Source organism: Meriones unguiculatus, chromosome 11 (genome assembly GCF_030254825.1).
Source record: "Meriones unguiculatus strain TT.TT164.6M chromosome 11, Bangor_MerUng_6.1, whole genome shotgun sequence".
Classification (NCBI taxonomy): domain Eukaryota; kingdom Metazoa; phylum Chordata; class Mammalia; order Rodentia; family Muridae; genus Meriones; species Meriones unguiculatus.
In genome coordinates, this window is record NC_083359.1 from 79,960,343 (window position 1) to 79,981,916 (window position 21,574).

Below are 21,574 nucleotides of genomic sequence, written 5' to 3' on the forward strand. Positions count from 1 at the left end.
ACCAATCATGATGCATCATGAAGGATGGCTAGCCAAAGGCGGGCTAATTCCAGAGTCACAGCTTTTCAGCCATCCCAGGTGCTCTCGCTTACCTTCTTGGAAGAGAGTGTGGAAGAGCAGCAGTCTCCCCCATCATAGTGGCAATAGGCCCGGTTATTGATAGTGTCACACCAGCCATCTGCTTGGAAAGGCTGTGAAGAGAGAGAGTCAGTATCCTACATGGCTCAATGGGCCCCATTCCTTCTCCCCAAATCACCTCTAACTTACTCCAACCCAATTCAAGAGTCTGGATGAGCGCCCAAAAGGCAGAACACATTCTCAAAAAGTTGAAAAGACTTAAGATAAAAACCTTTGTGTCCTAGGTGCTTTCTGCTTTCATATCAAGCACCTGCTTCTGTCTTCATCTAAGGCCTGCTTGTATCATTAAATAATCTGATCAGTTACTTTAGCATACTTTCACATTTTAATACTGCTAATTATTAAAAAACAAAAAAAGCCAGTGTTCTGGGCAATGTTGATTCTATCAGTGAGAAAACGGAAATGTATATAGGTGATAATCATCTCCCAGAACACATAGCCAAGGTCAGGCAGAGCTAGTCATCACTGTCACTTTACGCCACTTTTCTTCATGTTTATGGCCTTCTCCTGGTGTGCTGAAGCTTGGAACTTAGAGATTCCTCAGGTGCTATGATGTCATATATATTGTCTATCCAAGGTGAAAGTGGTCCTAGGTTAAGGACACCAGGGCTGGCACAAAAATATTCTCATGTGTACAGCTAGCTACCTGATTCATGTCACTTAGACACAGCATCTGAGCAGAGCGCTGAACTTTTTCTGTATGCTCCTGTTACTGCTGTCAGTTAACAGGAACTAAAATGGGAAAGAGACCCAGACTAAGCCAGAGTTAACGAGTGTTTCACCCCAAAAGAGAATGTGTGATAAGAAAAGCAACAAGTGGTTAAAAAACAGTTCAGCAGACAAATACATTGCTTCTCCAGAAAGCTACAACTTGAAGAAAATAGACCATACAGCTTCCTAGAGGTTCCATCAGCCAGCCAACCTGTACTGTATCCCCTGGCTTACCCTTTCCAACTCATGCTCAAAAGTAAACCCTTAGGAAACATGGGCAGGTTCTTGATCATAGAACTTTGGGGTTCTGAGACTACCTTTCCAGTTACATGTGAAGATCACTTCTTTTCTCCTACCCCCTTAAATACCAAAGACAAGATTATCCCATAATAGTCCTATCATGCTTTGATGAGATAGATCATTCAGTTTTGTAATGGCTATGAAATAATGTTCAGCAATTGAGTTACATCAGAACAAGCTCATCCAAGGCATTACTTCAGTGTTTTGATTTATTCTATGGGGTCCTGAGGTCATTTGAACATCTCATCCCAGATGTATACCCATTTGCCAACCATTGAAAAGATGTTACTTGTATGGTCGACCTCAACAGCTGTCACACAGCTGTACAGCAATGTCACCTGAGAGCAGGAAGGGAAATGAATTTTGTTTGCAACACAGGCCTCTCTGGGAGAAAAGACAAAGATTCAAAGATGAACATTTGTCGCTCACACTGGACCAGTTACTTTGGTGACTGAAAGCTTGAGATGACTACATAATCAGGGCTTTAGGTGTACAGATTTTAGTACGTTTTTCCTATATTATATGTCTAACATCCACTTATAAGTGAGTATATACCATATGTGTCTTTCACATATGGAGGACACTGGGTAAGATGATCAATTCTCATTCAGAAAGGCAAACGGTATGGACAACAAGAAAGAGAGAAAACAGGGAACAGGACAGGAGCCTACTACAGAGGGTCTCTGAAAGACTCTACCCAGAAGAGTATCGAAGCAGATGCTGAGACTCATATCCAAATTTTGGACCGAGTGCAGGGAATCTTATGAAAGAAAGGGGAGCTAAAAGACCTGGAGGGGACAGGATCTCCACAAGAACAACTAAAGAACCAAAAAATCTGGGCACAGGGGTCTTTTCTGAGACTGATATTCCAACCAAGGACCATTCATGGAGATAACCTAGAACCCCTGCACAGATGTAGCCCATGGCAGCTCAGCGTCCAAGTGGGTTTCCTAATAAGAGGAACAGGGGCTGTTTCTGACATGAACTCAGTGGCTGGCTCTTTGATCACCTCCCTCTGAGGGGGGTACAGCCTTACCAGGCCACAGAGGAAGACAATGCAGCCAGTCTTGAAGAAATCTGATAGGCTAGGGTCATATGGAAGGGGAAGAGGACCTCCCCTATCAGTGGACTGGGAGAGAGGCAAAGGAGGAGAAGAGAGAGGGTGGGATTGGTCGAGAATGAGGGAGATGGCTACAGCTGGGATACATAGTGAATAAAATAAATTAATAAAAATAAATTAATTAATAAAAAGATCCCTCTTTTAAGGTCCTTTAGTTGTCTCTTTTTTTTTCAAGTGCTTAGAGACTAACCTACCCATCTCATACAAATATCTGTTATTCTTTCTCCAACCTCGGCTGATTAATTGGCCAGATTTGGTCAGCTCATTTTTTTTCCTGCCTATACAATTGTTATAATTATAAAAACTCACATATCTCTACACTTCCTTTTCAAGTATTAGCATGCTGTTTAGAATGGAGGGAATGGTAAGTCTGAAGATTTTTTCCTTAAAAAAAAAAAAAAAAACGCTTACATTCTGTATATGCATGTCAATATACAGAATATAATATTTATACGGACTATGTATTTATGTGCATGCCAGTGCATGTGTACCTGTGTGTACTTGCTTGTGGAGGGGAGGGAACAACTTTAGGTGTTATCCCACAGGCGCCATTTGTGGTTTTGTTGTTTTGAGATGAAACTCATCAAGTATGCAAGGCCAGAAAGACTTAGAGACCTGTCTGTTTCTGCTTCCCCAGCACTAGGGTGAGAAGTACATACAGCAAACCCCAGTTTGGTTTTGTTGTTGTTAGTTTACTTGCTTCTTTTAAACGTGGGTTCTGGGATCAAATTCAGGTCCTCACGCTTGTAAGATAAGAACCTTACAAACAGAGCCATTTCCCCAGCTCCAGCCTATACTTTTGAATGGTTTTAGGAAGGAACCCTGCTAATTGTTCTTTGTAACATCTTTATGGCTTCTCATCTCAAGAACATAAGGGAATCCATGATGAAGCCATCAACGCCTAAGTGACTCTCTGTAGGTCTCACTGGGCTTCTATTGCAGTGATCCCCAAATGATTTATAAAATATTTTATTTTGAAGACAATGCAGCCACTCCTGATGAGACCTGATAGACTAGGATCAGAAGGAACGGGAGGAAGACCTCCCCTATCAGTGGACTGGGGGAGGTAGATACAAAGTGAATAAACTATAATTAATCAAAAATTTTAAAAAAATATTTTATTTTTTACTCCTAAAGGGTCCTGGGGAGAGGAAGAAATGCATTTTTAAAAAGTGGGGGTGCTATAAATACAGAGAATTTTGGAAAAAACACAGTATTTAATATACTATATACCTATTAGAACTAATTGCTCCCCCCTCATATGCCAAAACCAACCACTCCACCCTCAACAAACAGAGTCTCCTATGGCAACATGTGCCTGGGAAGACTGGCAGTTTGAATCCAAAGCTACAAAGGAAAAAACAGGAAAGGAAAAATGACTAATTGATCCAAAGTTTGAAAGCATTCAAACACCGAATACAGCGTAGACTTTCATCTCAACAGCCGAAGATTTGGGGCTCAATACACCACTCCTCTCTTTAGACTACTCCCCAAGAGAGGGTACAGGGCTGTTTTAGCCCTATGTACGTGGCTACATTTCCCCACCTATATGTACAACTCGTTTATCCTGTAATGTGTCTTATGTAAGCATATTTTTTAAACATCTGAAGCTCATTTCTTATATTTATGGTTGTGAGCCTAACCTTTAACGGCTGGGCCATCTCTCCAGGCCTGAAGCTCTTCTCTTAGACAACACTTTTTCATTTTTATTTTAACCATGATGAGAAAGAAAAAAAAAATCTGTAAAGTGGAGCTACTTATACAAAATAAAGTCATTAATACGAACATTAGTTCTTCTCAGTGTTCAGAAATATTTGTTTCTTTACTAAATATGCTTCCTCTGATGTGTGTGTGCACATGCATACACACAAAACACACACACACACACACGCACACACACACGCACACACACACACAGCCTTTCAGTTGTTACTTAGCATTGAGACAGAAATCCAAGCTTGTAGATCTACAACTAAAGTAAATTCTTAAGTCAAAGGCAGTGCCTGGGTTGCTCTTTTCCTAATGCATTCCCTTATGTAAACGTTTTGGTTGTTACAGAAAGGCTTATCTTGCTGACCTCTAGGTGGTCGTTGAAGTGCAAGAAAGTCAGACCATCAGATAAGTAATCAATGAGAGCACACTTGAAACACTTGCCAGTCTATTCCCTCTGCATACCTGTTGGAGGCGTCACTAAAATAAATGCAATTTCTTCTTCATTGGTGCTATTATTACAGGAGCCTCCTTGTAAACAGACTGAGTGATGCCCATTGTGGCCAATGATACCTATTGTTTTGTGGCTTCTCCCCCAACAGACTGACCCACAGAGATGGTGGCTCTGTCTGTGCTTGTGGTCATTAGGCAATCAGTGAGCATTCTTGATTCTATACCTATATGTGCAGGGTTTGGTCAGAGGGATAGAGAGGGAGTGAAAACCTTGCTCCAGCTCTTGATGATAGCCAGTTTGATGGGCTAGCCCAGGGATAGCATCAAAATGTGGATGGGAAATGACTCGATTCAGAGTTAGGGAGAAAATAATCTTATTTGAGGATTGGTTCTGCTGCATCTATTCACTCTGGAAAACAGTGTAGGCTAGATGATTCTAAAGAGAAGAGGCTGAAAAAAACCATCAGAGGGGAAGAAAGAGGACCAGAGAGAAGGGGCCTTCAGTGAGCATGCCACAGAACCCATCCTCAAGAGAATGCCATCAATTTTGACTGACAGGCTGACAACACAGACCTTGGTTGACAAGAGTCAGAATTGTTTTCTTCTGCAGCTGTGGACCTAAAACCACAACTATGTTCTCAGAAGGCAGTTCAGACAGCCACCCTCTTCTCTGCTGATATAAAAATTGGGATCTCCACCAGAAGGGACTCTCCCTCTGGGAACCTTGGGGCAAAAATTCCTGTTTGATTACAAGGATGACTTAAACCAGGACTAGACATTAAAGTTTGGCCTGATACCAAACACTGTTTTTCTCCCTGTGTGTCATTTTTGGACAAATTTTCCTGTTATGTGGATGAGAAATTGTCTATTTGTTCATATTGATTAGTCTGTATCAGGACTCCAAAGATGTCTCTTTTCAGAAAATCTATGATGAGGCATATACACTAAGCTCCAGTAGATTCATCTGTGGACAAAATTGTCTCATTTTCTCTCTCTTCAATAATGATGACATCTTGCCTTGCCATTCTCAACTTCACTACATACTATATAGTTCCAAAGCTTGTATGTTCCCAGCTCATGTTAAAATACAATTGCTATTGAAATAACATTAAGATATGAGATTTTTAAGAGGGAATTTTAAGAGGGAGATCTGTCCTCACAAATGAATTCGTGCTACTGTCTTAGCAAAGAGTTCCTTGTAAAAGGGGAACATGGCATGGCTTCTTTCCTTCCATGCCCCACCCTCTGTCCTCCTCTCACCATTAGATGACAATTTGACCTTAAGACATCCCAGATCAGAAATGGGAGTCAATGAATTTACATCTATTATAAATTATCTAGGTTTAAGTCATCTCTTTTAAGAGCACAAACATATCAAGGCACCTCAGCCATGCCCACTGTATCCATAATGCCTGGGAATTTTATGCGTAAGGGCTTTAAAGTATATAAAATGGGGAGTTCCCAATGGAGAGAAACTTAAATCAATCCCACTGAAATCAGGGACAAGGCAAGGCTGCCCACTCTCTCCGTATCTCTTCAACATTGTTCTTGAAGTCCTTGCTAGAGCAATAAGACAATTGAAGGAGATCAAGGGGATACAAATTGGAAAGGAAGAAGTCAAAGTATCACTATTTGCAGATAATATGATAGTATACCTGAGTGACCCCAAAAACTCTACCAGGGAACTCCTACAGCTGATTAACACCTTCAGCAAAGTGGCTGGATACAAAGTTAACTAAAAAAAATCAGTAGCCTTCCTGTGTACAAAGGACAAAAGGGCCGAGAAAGGAATTTGGGAAACAACACCCTTCACAATAGCCACAAAGGACATAAAGTACCTTGGTGTGAACCAAACCAAGCAAGTCAAAGACTTGTATGAGAAAAATTTCCAGTCTCTGAAGAAAGAATTAGAAGAAGATATCAGAAGATGGAAAGATCTCCCATGCTCATGGCTTAGCAGGATTAACATAGTAAAAATGGCCATCTTACCAAAAGCAATCTACAGATTCAATGCAATTCCCATCAAATTACCAACACAATTCTTTACAGACCTTGACAGAAAAATTCTCACCTTCATAGGAACAACAAGAAACCCAGAATTGCTAAAACAATTCTCTACAGTAAAAGATTTTCAGGAGGTATCTCCAACCTTGATCTCAAGCTTTACTATAGAGCAACAATACTAAAAACTGCATGGTACTGGCATAGAAACAGAGTGGTGGATCAATGGAATAGAATAGAAGACCCTGATATAAATCCAAACACTTATGGACACCTGAATTTTGACAAAGATGCCAAAACCATGGAAAATGGAAAAAAGATAGCATCTTCAACAAATGGTGCTGGTCTAATTTGATGTCTACATGTAGAAAAATGCAAATAGATCACCTATCACCCTGCACAAAACTAAAGTCCAAGTGGATCAAAGACCTCAACATAAAACCAGACACACTAAACCGCTTAGAAGAAAAAGTGGGGAAGAGCCTTGACCTCATTGGCGCTGGAGACAACTTCCTGAACAGAACACCAAGAGCAGAGGCTCTAAGATCAACAATCAATAAATGGGACTTCATGAAATTGAAAAGCTTCTGTAAAGCAAAGGACACTGTCATCAGAACAAAACGACTCCCTACAGATTGGGAAAGGATCTTCACCAACCCTATATCTGACAGAGGGCTAATATCCAGTATATATAAAGAACTTAAGAAGTTAAACAGCAACAAATCAAGTAATCCAATTAAAAATGGAGTACAGAGCTAAACAGAGAATTATCAATAGAGGAATATGGAATGGCAGAGAAACACTTAAAGAAATGTTCAACACCCTTAGTAATAAGTGAAATGCAAATCAAAACGACCCTAAGATTTCACCTTACACCCCAGAATGGCTAAGATCAAAAACTCAAGTGACAACACATGCTGGAGAGGTTGTGGAGAAAGGGGAACACTCCTCCACTGCTGGTGGGAATGTAAACTTGTACAACCACTCTGGAAATCAATCTGGTGCTTCCTCAGACAACTAGGAATAGTGCTTCCTCAAGATCCAGCAATAAGTCCTAGGCATATACCCAAAAGAGGCTCAAGTACACAATAAGGACATTTGCTCAACCATGTTTGTAGCAGCCTTATTTGTAATAGCGAAAACCTGGAAACAACCCAGATGCCCCTCAGTGGAGGAATGGATACAGAAATTGTGGTACATATACACAATGGAACATTACTCACCAATAAAAAAAAAAATAAGGAAATCATGAAATTTGCGGGTAAATGGTGGCATCTGGAAAGGATCATCCTGAGTGAGCTATCCCAGAAGCAGAAAGATGCACACGATATATACTCACTCATATAGACATACAATATAGGATAAACCTACTAAAATCTCTATACCTAAAAAAACTAATCAAGACGGAGGACTCTTGCTAAAATGCTCAATTCTTATCCAGAAAGGCAAAGAGGATGGATATCAGAAGGAGAAAAGAGGGAACAAGTCAGGAGCCTGACACAGAGGACCTCTGAAAGGCTCTGCCCTGCAGACTATCAATGCAGATGCTGAGATTTATGGGCAACCTTTGGGCAGAGTGCAGGGAACCTTATGAGAGAAGTGGGAAACAGTAAGATCTGGAGAGGACAGGAACTCCACAAGGAGAGCAACAGAACCAAAATATCTGAGCACAGGGGTCTTTCCTGAGATTCCAACCAAGGACCATGCATGGAGATAACCTAAGACCCCTGCACAGATGTAGCCCATGGCAGTTCAGTATCCAAGTGGGTTCCACTGTAATAGGAACAGGGACTGTCTCTGACATGAACTGATTGGCCTGCTCTTTAATTACCTCCCCCTGAGGGGGAAGCAGCATTACCAGGCCACAGAAGAGGACAAGGCAGCCACTCCTGATGAGACCTAATTGACTAGGATCAGAAGGAAGGAAAAGAAGACCTCCCCTATCAGTGGACTTGGGGAGGGGCATGCGTGCAGAGGGTGGAAGAAGGAAGGGATTGGGACGGAAGGAGGGAGAGAACCATAGGGGCGAGACAAAGTGAATAAAGTGTAATTAATAAAGAATTAAAAAAGGGGGCAGAGAGTTCCTTTACAAATCTTCTCTTAGAATCTCATAGGCAAACCCTGTGAGACTTTTTAATAACTTTCATGGATGTATATTGTCAGAACTCGACTTCCTCATCAATAAGATAATCAATCACAAATATTGGTAAGATAGAGGCAAAAGGTGAGGACATGAATTAGAGGAGTCATTATAGAAAATAGTATGATCTTCCTTAAATGAACATAATATAGCAAACCCATTGTTGGGTACATATTGAAAGTATTGGTGAAAAAAGTATTTTTGTTTGTTTGTTTATGGGGCCCATTGAAATAGGAAATCCTAGGGGATAAGTGGAAGTTTAAAGACTGTTTAATGTAAAATATCCACCTTACAAATAATGAAATGGGGCCTTAAAAGTGAACTGTGGCCTGTGGAGATGGCTTAGTTAGTAATATACTCAAGTGTACAATCACAAGCACTGAGTTTACCAGTGCTCAGAGAAAAAGCCAAGTGTAGTTATTCATAGTAAAAGCCAGCACTAAAGAGATAAAAACAGAAGAATCTAGAAGTTGCTGGTCAACTAGTCTATTTGAACTAAGGAGCTTCTAGTTCAATGAAAGACCAGCTCTAAAATGAACGTGGAGAGTGATTTAGAAAGACATTGAACATTAACATGTGATAGCCTCCACATGTAATTGCACACATGCACATGTACCTACATATTTACAAACATATGTGTACATGTCTGTTGGGGGGGCACATGTGTGTATTTATACAGACATACACAAGTGAACCACCTTATTTTCAAGGCTAGTTCCTGCAATTCTCAGAACCAAGGATAGATTTTACAGTTACTGGTCAGGTGATCTATCTCTTCCACTCCCACATAATTTTATTTGTTTTTTAATTCATTGGGGATGAAAGAAAATGTAGTTTTGTTTTTGTTTTTAGTGTCTCTACAAAAGGAGCTGAGGTGAGCATTGGTATAAAATATACCCAGCACAGAGAGGAAGAAAGGCTCATACATACAGGTTTCCATAGGCTCCTCTGGCCTTGCTTCTCTCTCTCTCTCTCTTTTCTCAATTATAGCCTAAGGTTTATCCCAAATAAGTGCCATAGCACTCTGTTTTTTTCTGAGGCTTCAGCCTTGCTGGATCCACTTTTCCTGAAGATGGCTACCCTCAGGAGAAAGCACTGATCTGTGGCAGGTATACCAACAGGAACATTGCATTCTGGGCCTCACAGTGCTAAATCCAGGCAGATTCATGTATACTGTAGTCATCGAAGGCAATGATGAAAGGAAAATGTTCTATTCTTTCAGCACTTACCCCTTGGTATGAGAGAGGGTTCTAGGCATGTCACAGCTGTGTGCTTATAATACTCTTGGAAAATGTGATATTAAAATGTATATCTTAGATATTCTTAGAAACATCTCCCTCTAGAAAGTCTTATGTAGCTCTCTGAATCCAGAGTTCTTCTTGCTTTAGAGTTACTACAGCACATTCTTTGCAGGTACTTCATAAAACTTCACACTCTGAAAGTCCAGTCAAAACCTTAGGATCCAATAACCTTTCTAGTGCCCAGCTTCTGGAACTGTGTCAGTTACAGACACAATACTTTCTCAACAAATTAGTATGGTTGCTCTAAAGTGGTTGCTCTCACTTCTGTTTAGAAGTGAGAGCCTGAAGAGGGAAGGAGGGTGGCATTGGGAGGGGAGGAGGGAGGGAGCTAGAGAGGGGATACAAAGTGAATAAACTAATTAATTAAAACAAAAAATAAAAAAAGAAGTGAGAGGCTAACTTCCTTTGCACAATTTATGAACAGATCCCTCCTTTTCATTACTCCTCCATTGATTGGACATTTGGTAGACACGTTACCTTATGAGAACAACATCACTTAACATGTTCATATTTATGTATTTCTATTATGTATTTATATATTTATGATACATAGTAGAGTATAAATATGCATCAGTTTCTGCAAATAAATCAAATACAGAATCAGTAACTCTCTCTGTATAAACCACCTAAAATGAAAATGGACATGCATGTACAAGCGGTGGGAGGGGTAAGTGAAGCAGGGGAGTAAGGGAAAGGAAATGTGGAAGGGTAGCCAAATTTAAGTATGTAAGAAAATGTACCTAATCAAAACACAAAAGAAAAACTCAAAACGTTCTCTCAGCTTCACGGCCGAGATTTTAAGAAAGGAAGGGGAATTTTTCAGGGGACAAAAGCAAAGAAAATGAAAACTAGAAAAGAAAGAGAACAGTAAATCATGAACATCTTAGGAGAGGCTGCAAATCAGCAATCAAGTTAGGGTCAGAAAAAAGGAAAGGATCACAGGTTTTTACAAATTATGGAGGAATCAGTGACCCTATTGGTGTTTTACTAAGAAATTTCACAAGGACTGTAAAGAGTGGTACAGCCATATGGTGACATTGCACAGGTAATGTGGATTATTTGGAAGACTGGGTATTTTTGTCCTGGTTACTAACTCTGAAGTCTTCATAACTCAAAACTCGAGCTTCTGCTGAGCTCATGAACAACTAAGATGCCAAGAACCTGCCAGGATTTTAGCTTAAAGGAGCATCAGCTTCAGGCCAGGGCACAGGTCTATAGTCAGTAAGCAAGACGCAGTTGTAAGAAAATAGCGAACATACTTATTCTGTTGGCTATCAGAGGGACTCTAACATGAGCTGTAGTCATTTTAGTCTTCAATCTTTTCAGGACTGTGGATTAGAGCTAGGGCCTTCAACGTGTTAGGAAACCAATCTACCACTGAACTTACATCCGCTGCCCTTTTTTCCTGATGGTTAATGCTAAGTGTTCAATGGTGTACTTGAACTCACTCTGTAGATGAGTTCAGCCACCACAAAAACAGGTATCATAAGACTGTGCCATCTTGGGGTCTAGCGTTGTAGTCTATAATGTATCAGTGGTTTATGTACAGGTTTCTGGACTCTGTGTGGTACTTCAAGCTTCTTGTGCAATCTACCCAACCCATAGGGGAGGCAAATGAAAGAATGCTTAATGTAATCCATTTACCTATAGCTGACACTAGGAACAAAGCAATGACTCAGAAGTGCTATAAGAAATTGATATCCACTGAAAAGAGTAGTTTAAAAACTTGAAATAGAAGAATAAAAGCAAGCAAAATAAGATCATATGACTTTCTTCTCTGTAATGCTTTATCTCCTTCAAAGGACTCAGAGCTTTAGCACTCCTGTCTCAGAAAACATAAAGAGTATGGAGCCAGCATGAAGACTAAGAACACAGATACCACGTCCCTACCTTGTTAACCAACCTCTGCTACATTCTGAGCGAGTCACTTTGCTATAAGCAATAGCACACTTGCTTGGAACAAAATCCCAGTGTGTACCTCACAGGATTACTATAAGGGGTGGATGAACAAATGGAGCCAGAGTGATTAAGACAGTGTTTGACCTACAGCAAGCACTCAGTACTTCAGTTCATGAGGTCAAGTGAGAGGCTATATTACTGTAGGCCCCACAGGCTGGTGAAGGAATTCTCAGCATCAAGGCCCCACCAAACAAAACCTCAAGATTCTGCCATCAACCCCTTAGGAACAAACACACATATTCTTATCTTTGATAGTATCCTTCCTACCCACCTCCTTTATAAACAGAAGGATCTGAGTTGTCTGGCATAGAGGAAGTGAGTATGGAGTATCTGAAAAACGGAAGAGCAAAGCTTGCCCCGGCTTTAGCAAAAACATAGTTGTAGCCCAGGTATCTCAGTCATCACCGGTCCTCTTTCCTGACAGTAAGAATGAGTGCCTTGGGGCACTGGGAACAAAATAGGGAAAAAGAACCTTCACTTAGAAGAAAATACTGTCCAATTTGGTAGTTTATAAAGACAACGCTGAAGAAGACACATGGAATTCACCTCTCAGGATTCACTAAACATCCATCGACTTCATCTGTTGGGTAGGTGCTGATGCGTGAGACCTGGGGCTGATGTAGTAAGAAGATAGAGGGCTCCAGGGGAGGAGAGTGCTCCAGGTGGAACACTCACTTAGGATGATAGAGCTTTTGGTTAGATCTCCCCCAAAATATGGGAAGAAGAAGACAATAGAGAGGATAGTTAAATTGAGGTACTCTTGCTTGTATGATTCCCCAGAGAACTGGATTCTTCTGTGTTCAGTCTGTACTTCTGACCTCGAGCCAGAGTAGGCTACAGTGAGCTGAGAAGGGGTCAGGGAAGTCTCTGAACAAACAGCTATTAAGACATTGCTCTTTACAAGGAGGAAGTCAAATTCCATGCAGCAAGATTGCCAGGAGACCTTATAGGCGACTTGTCTCACTCAAGTTGTGAAAACAAGAAAACCACGAGCAAGACCAGCCCTTCCAGGCCCTGCCATGGAGACTCCAGAAAGACCTGAAGGGATTTCAGGATTAACTTTTGTGGGAGTTTGAGCTCAGGCTCTGGCTGTATCACAAACATTAGTACTCTTGACCCAAGCAGTCAGGATGCTCAGAGCTCTGCTTCTTGGTACCTGCCATTACTAAACAGCACTTTGAGATGTTGTGCACATGAAGAAGGGAACACATCTTTAGTGTGGGACCAGATTTTAGGGAATAACCAGTAGAAATCCTGACTAGTGGGTTACACAGGATGAGCTGTACCCAAGAAAAGGGTTATCACATGGAAGTCAAGTAATGGATGGAGAAAAAAATCTGTTGCTATTTTTTTTATTGCTTTAATTACATGATATTGGGCTCAGATGTCTAGAGAGGCCAAAGGAGTAGTTCTAAGTGATGGTGAGTTTTTCAGGTGGCATAAAGGAACCTGGAAGTGGAGAACTAGGTGCTCTCAGAGTCTACAAGCATATGTCACATGGCTTTGGGGACAGATAGGAAGCACAAAATATTTTGTCCTGAAGTGAAGGCTCTAGGTGGGAAGAGGACTCCCTTCCATCCCCCATTAACAATAGCCAATACCACAGCTCTCAACAGAAAGGCAGGTGAAAAGTTTGCAGGACTGTTATGGCTTGGACAGGACTTTATGGAGAGGTTTGAAGCTCTGTTTATACCTTGGAGCCAGTTGGAGCTCAATAAATAATTTCTTGACAGAGATATAAGCATACTCTAATTAAATCCTCCATGTCCTGTCTTCCCTACCCTCAACTCCAACTCTGTGCACCCCCTCTATCCCTGCCTTAATGTAAGAAAGAGCAGCCAAGGCTGGACCACCTCGTATGGAGAGGAAGACCGATGGAAGAGAAGATTGGGGTGTCTAGATATGGATAATTCATATGTGCTAAGATTCTTCTTACAGCTAAGTGGAAGGAGCCATGAAGCTGAGGTCTTAGGCTGGAAAGAAAGACTTGACTTTCACAGTGTCTCAATGTAACTTTCTAGGTATAGACTTGCTCACAATAGACACTTAAAGACAACAGGCTAAATGACTCAGGAAACAGTAGAATTTCAGACCCTGTGAGCCTCATGCTATGTGGGTTTGGGACCTTCCAGTGCCTGCCCTTGGTTTCTTCAGGAGGTGGCTACTCTCTCAGTCCTTCCTCTCTTTGTTTCCATTAGCTGTCCTCCCAGGCCACTCCCTCTATGGATGGAACATTCAGTGCATGCTCAGCTTGAGAGCTCATGTTCTTGTGGAAGGTGGGGATAAGGAAGAAAAGGAAGCAGATCCGGGGCACAGGTAGAAATCCTGCAGAGATGAGAAAGGAAAGCACAACCAGTGACCCTAGAGGGTCTGGACAGACTGTTGGGTTTGGGCAGACTGTTGGGGTTCAGTGTAACGCTGGAGCTTACTCCTCTCCTTTGCCTCTGGCTTCGGGATCATTGGATAGCCTTCAGCTCTCCAAGGTAGAGACAGGCTAAGCTGGCCACCGGAATGTTCCAGCACAGCTCCAACACGCATGCTCTTTCCTGCCCCCTACCACACATACACACAAGCCAGACAGCTCAGCTTTCTTGGCTTACCAAGCCAGCCTGTGGAAGATGACTGGGAATGCCGACTGCAGAAGGAAATGACAATATTCATTGTTTGGATTAAATATTTTTCTTGGCCCTCCTGCTGTTTGCTGGGTGTCTTATTTTTTTATTTCCCATTCTCTCTCATTCTGTTCTTCTCTCCCAAATCTCCCCCCTTTTTCTCTCCCTTTCTTCCCCAGAAGTTCAGCTCACTAAGAAAAGTTTAGAGAGAAAAGTGGAGACTTCTAAGATGAAATCTATTTAGGGAAATCACACTAGGTGAGAAAACGTTGTCAAGGCGGAGTGTTAGCTCTGAGTGCGACTTCACCTAGGTGTTTTCGTAGGTGTTTTTTCTCTTTTGTATATATGCAATTTAGATGCGTGACTGAATGAATGTGTATATGTAAGTACATGCATTCATATGCACAAACACATCTATGGTACACATGTATGATACAATACATATATATTCCCTCTCGCACCTGTGAGACACATATACATATTGTATAATTATTAACATGTAATATATATATCCATACATCCATATACATGCATCCATATACAAACAAACAATTCCTGTAGAAGTCTCAGGAACTGGTAACAAACCTATAAAACACAATCTTCTAAACAAGCAAAACGCTATCTTTAAATTCAATGTTGTGCGTGCTGTGTACTCTAAATTGTATTCCCATGAATCCTCAAAATAATTGAATACGATTGATGGTACTATCAAAAATATTTTAAAGACAAAAGCCTTAAGGACTAGAACTGACAGAGACTGTGATTTAAAACAGGGCACAGAGCCACTGTCTGATACTCAGGCCCACCAGACTCACAGTGCCTCCAGCGCTATGACCAACTTACTCTACACTCTGGTCTTCGCTATTGCACTGCTAGTCCAGTCCCTCGGCAATGTCATCAATATGGGTAGTCACCTTCTCCCTTGGGAAAGGCCAATGCCACAGAAATCCATGGCAAATTGTATCTTACAAGATTTTGAATGTCTGGCTGTGATGGCTCGGCAGTCAAGTGTGCTTCCTGCTCTTGCAAGGGACTGGATTCAGTTCCCAGAACCTACGTCAAGATTCTTATAGCAACTTGTAACTCCCTTGGGGATTATATGATCTCTTCTAGCCTCTATGGGCACTGCTCACGCCGGGTACCTGTACAGACAGGTAGGTATATACATATACACATAAATATAAATTTTATACTTTAAAAAGATACTGAATGTCAAAAATTTATTATGAGCCAAGTATGAAACACATAACTAGAATGCCGATGCAACTAATTTATACATATTTTGCGTGTCTCCTATATACAGGGTTTCATAGCACATTTTATATACAGTGAAGGTATTGTCCTAAAAAGGCTTTTGTTGCTTGAGCGCAGAATAAGGCAGAGTCTGGGAAGCATTAGAGACAACAGAAAAGAAATTAGAAGCAAATGAAGAGAACTCCCTGAGTAATTAATAACACTACTAATAAGAGCTTCAGCCATCAAAAACGTGGGAGATAGTGTCTTTAGAAAGGCTCTTCTGGAGTATATGGGATTAGACTTAATCTTTGAAGAATGAATAAGATTTGAGCACAGAATTAAAAAGAATAATCCCAGTAGGAAAGCTAAATATCAGCCAAGATTTGAGATGGAAAAAAAAAAAAAGAAAGAAAGAAAGGAAGAGCAGATATATCTGTGGTTTTCTGCTTCAAGACTTAATGATCCAAGTTTGGAACTATGTCAAAATCTCTATCCAGAGGAATTTGGTCCATATCCTGAAGACAATAGGGAAAAGCTGAAGGGATTTTTTATTTTTTATTTTTAGCAGAAGGGCATGAATAAAGCTATACTTTATAGGGTGATGTGAGGACAATGCCAAAAGTGTTTGGGAGAAAACTTGGGGGCACAATGAGCTGGGAGATCAGATCAAACGTTGTCGTGAGCCGAGAAGGACAAAAACCGATTGCTTGTTCTGTGGACTGGATAAGAGCAAGCAGAGTGCTGTGAGGAAGGGAGAGTGCCAGCACTAGCCGAGTGCTTGGGTTTGGGGAGAAGATTGGTGGAGATAACGGTTTATAACATTCTGACTATTTGAATCACGATATGTTTTTATTAAACAATTTGTTCGCTGAAAGCCCAGCTAGAGAGAACCTCCTTGCCACACTCCAGGGACTGAGTCATGGGACTCACAGCAGAGTCAGGCAGCCAAGCCTGTCCTCACTGACAATGAGAAGCTGTATACATGTTACTTTCCTGTGTAAACATGGGTCTAGAGGGGCGCATAACACTTTCTGTTCAGTTCCATTTCTGCCAGGCTTCCACCACAACTTAAACACAACTACTTTATGAGCCCCTGGGAATATCTAGGTCTAGTTGAGTTGAGGAATGGCAAGAGGGATGGGTCATGTTTATTCTAGAATGCTTTCTTGCCAACACTCTTGTTTCTTTTAGGTCAGTCTAGTTTTTAAGTTCTTGTGTCTATGAACAATTCAATTTGTGTGGCTGATTATTGTGGTTCTCATCCTCAACCTGTCACAGCATCCTGGGTTGTCAGCCGGCTGTTCTGTTCTCTGCTAATTGGTTGGTCTATTCCATTTCACTTTCACCCATATGGAACCTATTCTTTGTGAAAGTGTCTTGTTTATGTTCTCTTTATCTGCGGGAAGCTTGTCTGTGTGCCTTAACCACTCATCCACTGATCAACTGCATCTGTTTCATTTCATGTTTTTTTCTAATACTGTTAGGAAGAGTTCATCTGCCTCCTCTTCCTTGGGCAAGCTTAGAGCTTACAGAGCCCCAGGAGGTGACCTAACAGGTGGTGATCAACACCAAACACTCATCCCTCAGTTTCTTAAACACTCTCCTTCCTAGTTTATGTCATGTATTTGTGTCTCTGGTTTTAATATATTTTAAACCATTTTACACTAGAATAAGAATGAGTTCACTTACTGGTTCTACATTTGCTGGCTCTGGAGATTTGGAAAGCTAACTACATGGTCATCCATCTAGTTTCCTCATTTATAATACAGGAATGGTTAAAATAAAAAAAGGAGGTGATGGTTTCTTATGTGCACTGGCAGGCAATATAGTCAATAATGTTATTATTGTATAACTTGGGACTAGCAGCTCTGTTGTTGTTGTTGTTGCTTCCTGAGCATGATGATTCTGGAAACTAGACCCTGAGAGTTTCCTGTTTGTGAAAATGGAGAGCAGTCACCCATCCCTCCCCGGGTGGTTTCTAGACACTCTTCCTGTGTCTTTCTGTTCTATAGCTCAAAGATCTTACCATTTGTCTTGGCGCCAGTGCAATAGAACAACAATCTAGAATATGGCTGGCCTCAGGACTAGCAAGATACCTCAACAAAAGTATCTGCAATACCCAGTTACACAGACTACTGGCTCTACTATCAAGAGTGGAGGTTCAGCCCCAGTGCATCAAAGTTCATCCAGTCACTTATTCTTGCCTCCACCATCCCCACCACCTCCATGCTGCCTGACCCCACTAAAGACTCTCCTTGTCCCACCATAGTATCTATCTATGCTTCCCCCTCTGGAAAACAGTTGACACTGGTGACCAAAGACTAAAAGGTACCTGCAATGAGATAAACTGTAAGATGATCTATATTTTTAAAAGGAATATTTATAGAGGAAATGAGAACAAGCATAACCTTCTCAGAATAACCCAGTGGAGCTAAAGATTTCTATAAAAATCAGAAACAGCAATGTTAACTTGCTCTCCTCGCTCTGTCTTTCTCTCTGTCTCTCTGTTTCTGTCTGTCTGTCAGTCTGTTTGTCTGTCTCTCTCTCTGTGTGTGTGTATGTGTGTGAGAGAGAGAGAGAGAGAGACATGGAGTGAGCATGAGCTAGAACATGAGTTGTTTAGTAAATTTATCAATTTTAGCATGTATTTATTTATCAGCCATTCCATATGCCCAACATTTCTCTCTAAAAAGAATCATGGAGAGGTATTAAAAGGTTTGGGGAAAGATGTTTCAGCAGGTAAGAATACTTGCTGCATGAGCATGAGGACCTGAGGTGAAAGCCCTAACACTCATGGAGAAAGCTAGGTATGGCCACAAGAGGCTGCAAATCTAGTGCTGTGATGTGTGGAGCAGGAGGATGCCTAGGGCTTGGTGGCATTTCTAATGGTTGCCTGCCTATAGTAGCTTTTAGACACATAGTTCAAGGTTCAGTAAGAAACACTGTCTCAAAGAATGAGGTGAAGAATGGCAGAGCAAGATGCTTACAGTTCCTCTGGTTTTCAGAGAAGGTGGAGGAAGAAGGAGGAAAAAGGAGAAGGAGGAAAAGGAGGAGAAGGAGGAGAAGGAGGAGGAGGAGGAGGAGGAGGAGGAGGAGGAGGAGGAGGAGGAGGAGGAGGAGGAAGAAGAAGAAGAAGAAGAAGAAGAAGAAGAAGAAGAAGAAGAAGAAAAAGAAGAAGAAGAAAAAGAAAAAGAAATAGAAGAAGACAGGAAGTAAGTTTCTCAAAGGTAAAAAAAAAAAACCCAAATCTTCTGCTATTCGTTTCCAAGCTTGTCTAGATAGTTCTATCAGGCACATAATATCAAAGCAGATGAACAACACAGGAAGGCTGTACGAACTCACACTTTAGCTACAATGTCCCCAAGGTCACAGGAAACTCCAAAGATAGAGATAATTCCCAGAAATCAAAGAGCATTTCAGACATGCATCACCAAGTTTAATATTTCCCACATTAAAAGTCTTTGGTTGAATCTAATCTCATTTTTAATTAGTCCTCATATCGCCTGGTGAGGCAGATTAATATCATCATCTGTAGTCCACTGATGGGGAAAATGAGACAAAAGGCCATGCCCCAAGGTCACTTTGGGAATGAGCAATAGAGGTCAAAATTAAACTTAAGCATTCCAAGAGAAAAGGAGGGGGCATTGGGGAATCGACTTTATCTATGTTTGTTCAAGGTTTTCCATGTATGCATAATGCAGATACATTTACGATCAGGTTTACATAATTTAAAAATAAAATACTAATTCTAGTTCAGAACTCCAATATTCACTAATGGTTCTGCCCTTAGGGAATAGGGAAATTTACCAAAGACAAGGACAGCTGAACAATATGAGTACTACTTAGCCAAATGTGAATATTAATATTGATCAAACTTGATATTCAATTACAGAGGATTATCCATGCCTCTTACCCTCTAGAAGCTAGCTTAACTAGATGTTCAAAATAGGTACAGCAACAAAAGCATGCATCTTTAACTGAAAAGGTAAAAGTCAGGACTTTTTGTTCCCCTATAGCAGGAATTCAAGCACTGTGCTAACAAACTCCTGACTGTGAATATTTTTTTGGTCCAGATCAAACTATATTATCACATACAAGGCTGTGGCATTGGAATCCATCAACCTACTCTTCCAGTCCAGTTGGCTTTATCTTCAACTCCTCCCATCCTCATACCTATCAAATATTCACCACCTGGCCAATGAACATTCTATTGCTCCATCCATTCAGGAAAGAAATGACAGTGCTCCACAATCTGAATATGTTATTATGATCTCTTACTAAATTACAAATCATATCACCTCCTGTCTTGCTAAGACTTTTAATGCTCACCAGATATCTGAATGCATAACGGTATGTTTCTTGCCACACGTAGAATAGGCTTAAGATCACTGGGAAGACAAATATAAATCATGCGATATTTTCAGTCCAAGAGTCTCAGGGAATTACTGCCCTCTTTTCCTGTCTAGAGGCAATCATGGAGACAATGCAGAGGATGTGAAAGAGTAAGTAGCTATTATAGAGTAACATTGGACTTTACATGAGTGAAATACCAACTTTTTATTCCTTTAAATAAAATAAGTTGGTATCAGAAGTGGGGTTCTATAACAAAGAAAAACTGAAACATGTGTCTTGGATCTCAGTGGAGCAAAAATAAAAAGTAAAGATGTTTAAGAAAACCAGAAAATAAGTTATTTATTTAGGAAGCACTAAGTATTTGAATAAAATATTCCCTATAGGTTTTGTTGTTGTTATTGCTGTTGTTTGTATGTGAAAGAAAATGTTGTTAACTGTTGAAACTCACAGGTCAGAATATTAACTAAACCTCTTGGATTTAAGTAAGAATCTTTAAAATTTATTACCAAGGTTACTGAGTGGTAAAACTACTCAATAGGTGATGAAGAACTACAATAAGGTAAGGTCACTGAAGAGCCAGCAGAACTGACTCAATAACAGCAGAAATTCCATAACTTGTACTGTTTAAGAAAAAACTATTTACTAGCTTCTACTGCTAAAAGCTAAAACTGATTATGGTAGTGCCTGCAATACAATATTAGTGCATTGGCACTAAGATGTCCATAGAGAAAAAGTGTTACAGACACTCAGTTCTTTTTAGTAAAAATGATATAGTATTTATACATCTGCAAGTATTTTCTTATATACTGTAAATCATAACTATATTATTTATAATTTCTAATAAATATGAATACTCTATAAGTACTTGTTATTCTGTATTGTTTAGGAAATAATGACAAGAAAAGAGCTCATGCATGCTAATTACAGATGCAGTATTTGATGGAGTATTTTCTATACATAGTTATTTGAATCCAGGTTGTGGTATACACGGGTACGGATTTTAGAACGGCTGTCTAAGACAAGCTAAGACACCAGGGGATGGGGGACACAAGTCAAAGGTGGACGTGTACACCAGTTATTATAGCCTTTCATCAGGTAAAGGGGTCATGTAAGGGGAGCATTGAAACTAACAAAATGATTCCTAGAAATTACACCTAAAATCACACCTAAAATGACATCTAAAAGAAGCCACATACACTCAGAATACACCCATAGAGACGGTCAAGTGTTTAAAAGACTTGTGGGTTCTGCACTTACCATATGGATTTGACCAGAATTGAATATATAAAAATTCATAAAATTTGTGAGGAGCATGGTGTCAAAAACACCATCAGTGGGGATGAAGACGGAGCCTCACATAGGGAGAACTTAGAAGAGAACTGTGGCCTGTTTGAATTCTACCTGGAGAAAGCAAATTTTAAAAGTTGCTCAGATTTCCCAAAAGGAATGTTCATCAGTCCTCCCTTTATGTGACCAAATGGTTTCAAGGGAAGGGAGGGGCTTCCAGGACAGCAGAGGCTGGAGCCAAGATCCATGAAGA

At 40.6% G+C, this 21,574-nt stretch overlaps 1 protein-coding gene across 1 annotated transcript in view; it reads right to left on the reverse strand.

Moving 5' to 3' along the window:
* The window catches only part of Pappa2 (pappalysin 2), a 254,931-nt gene that overhangs the window by 8,083 nt on the left and 225,274 nt on the right, over positions 1–21,574 (reverse strand). Inside the window, exon 22 of the mRNA XM_060364529.1 lies at positions 93–191. Within this exon, the coding sequence (XP_060220512.1) occupies positions 93–191 (99 nt within the window). The remainder of the gene's footprint in view (positions 1–92; positions 192–21,574) is intronic.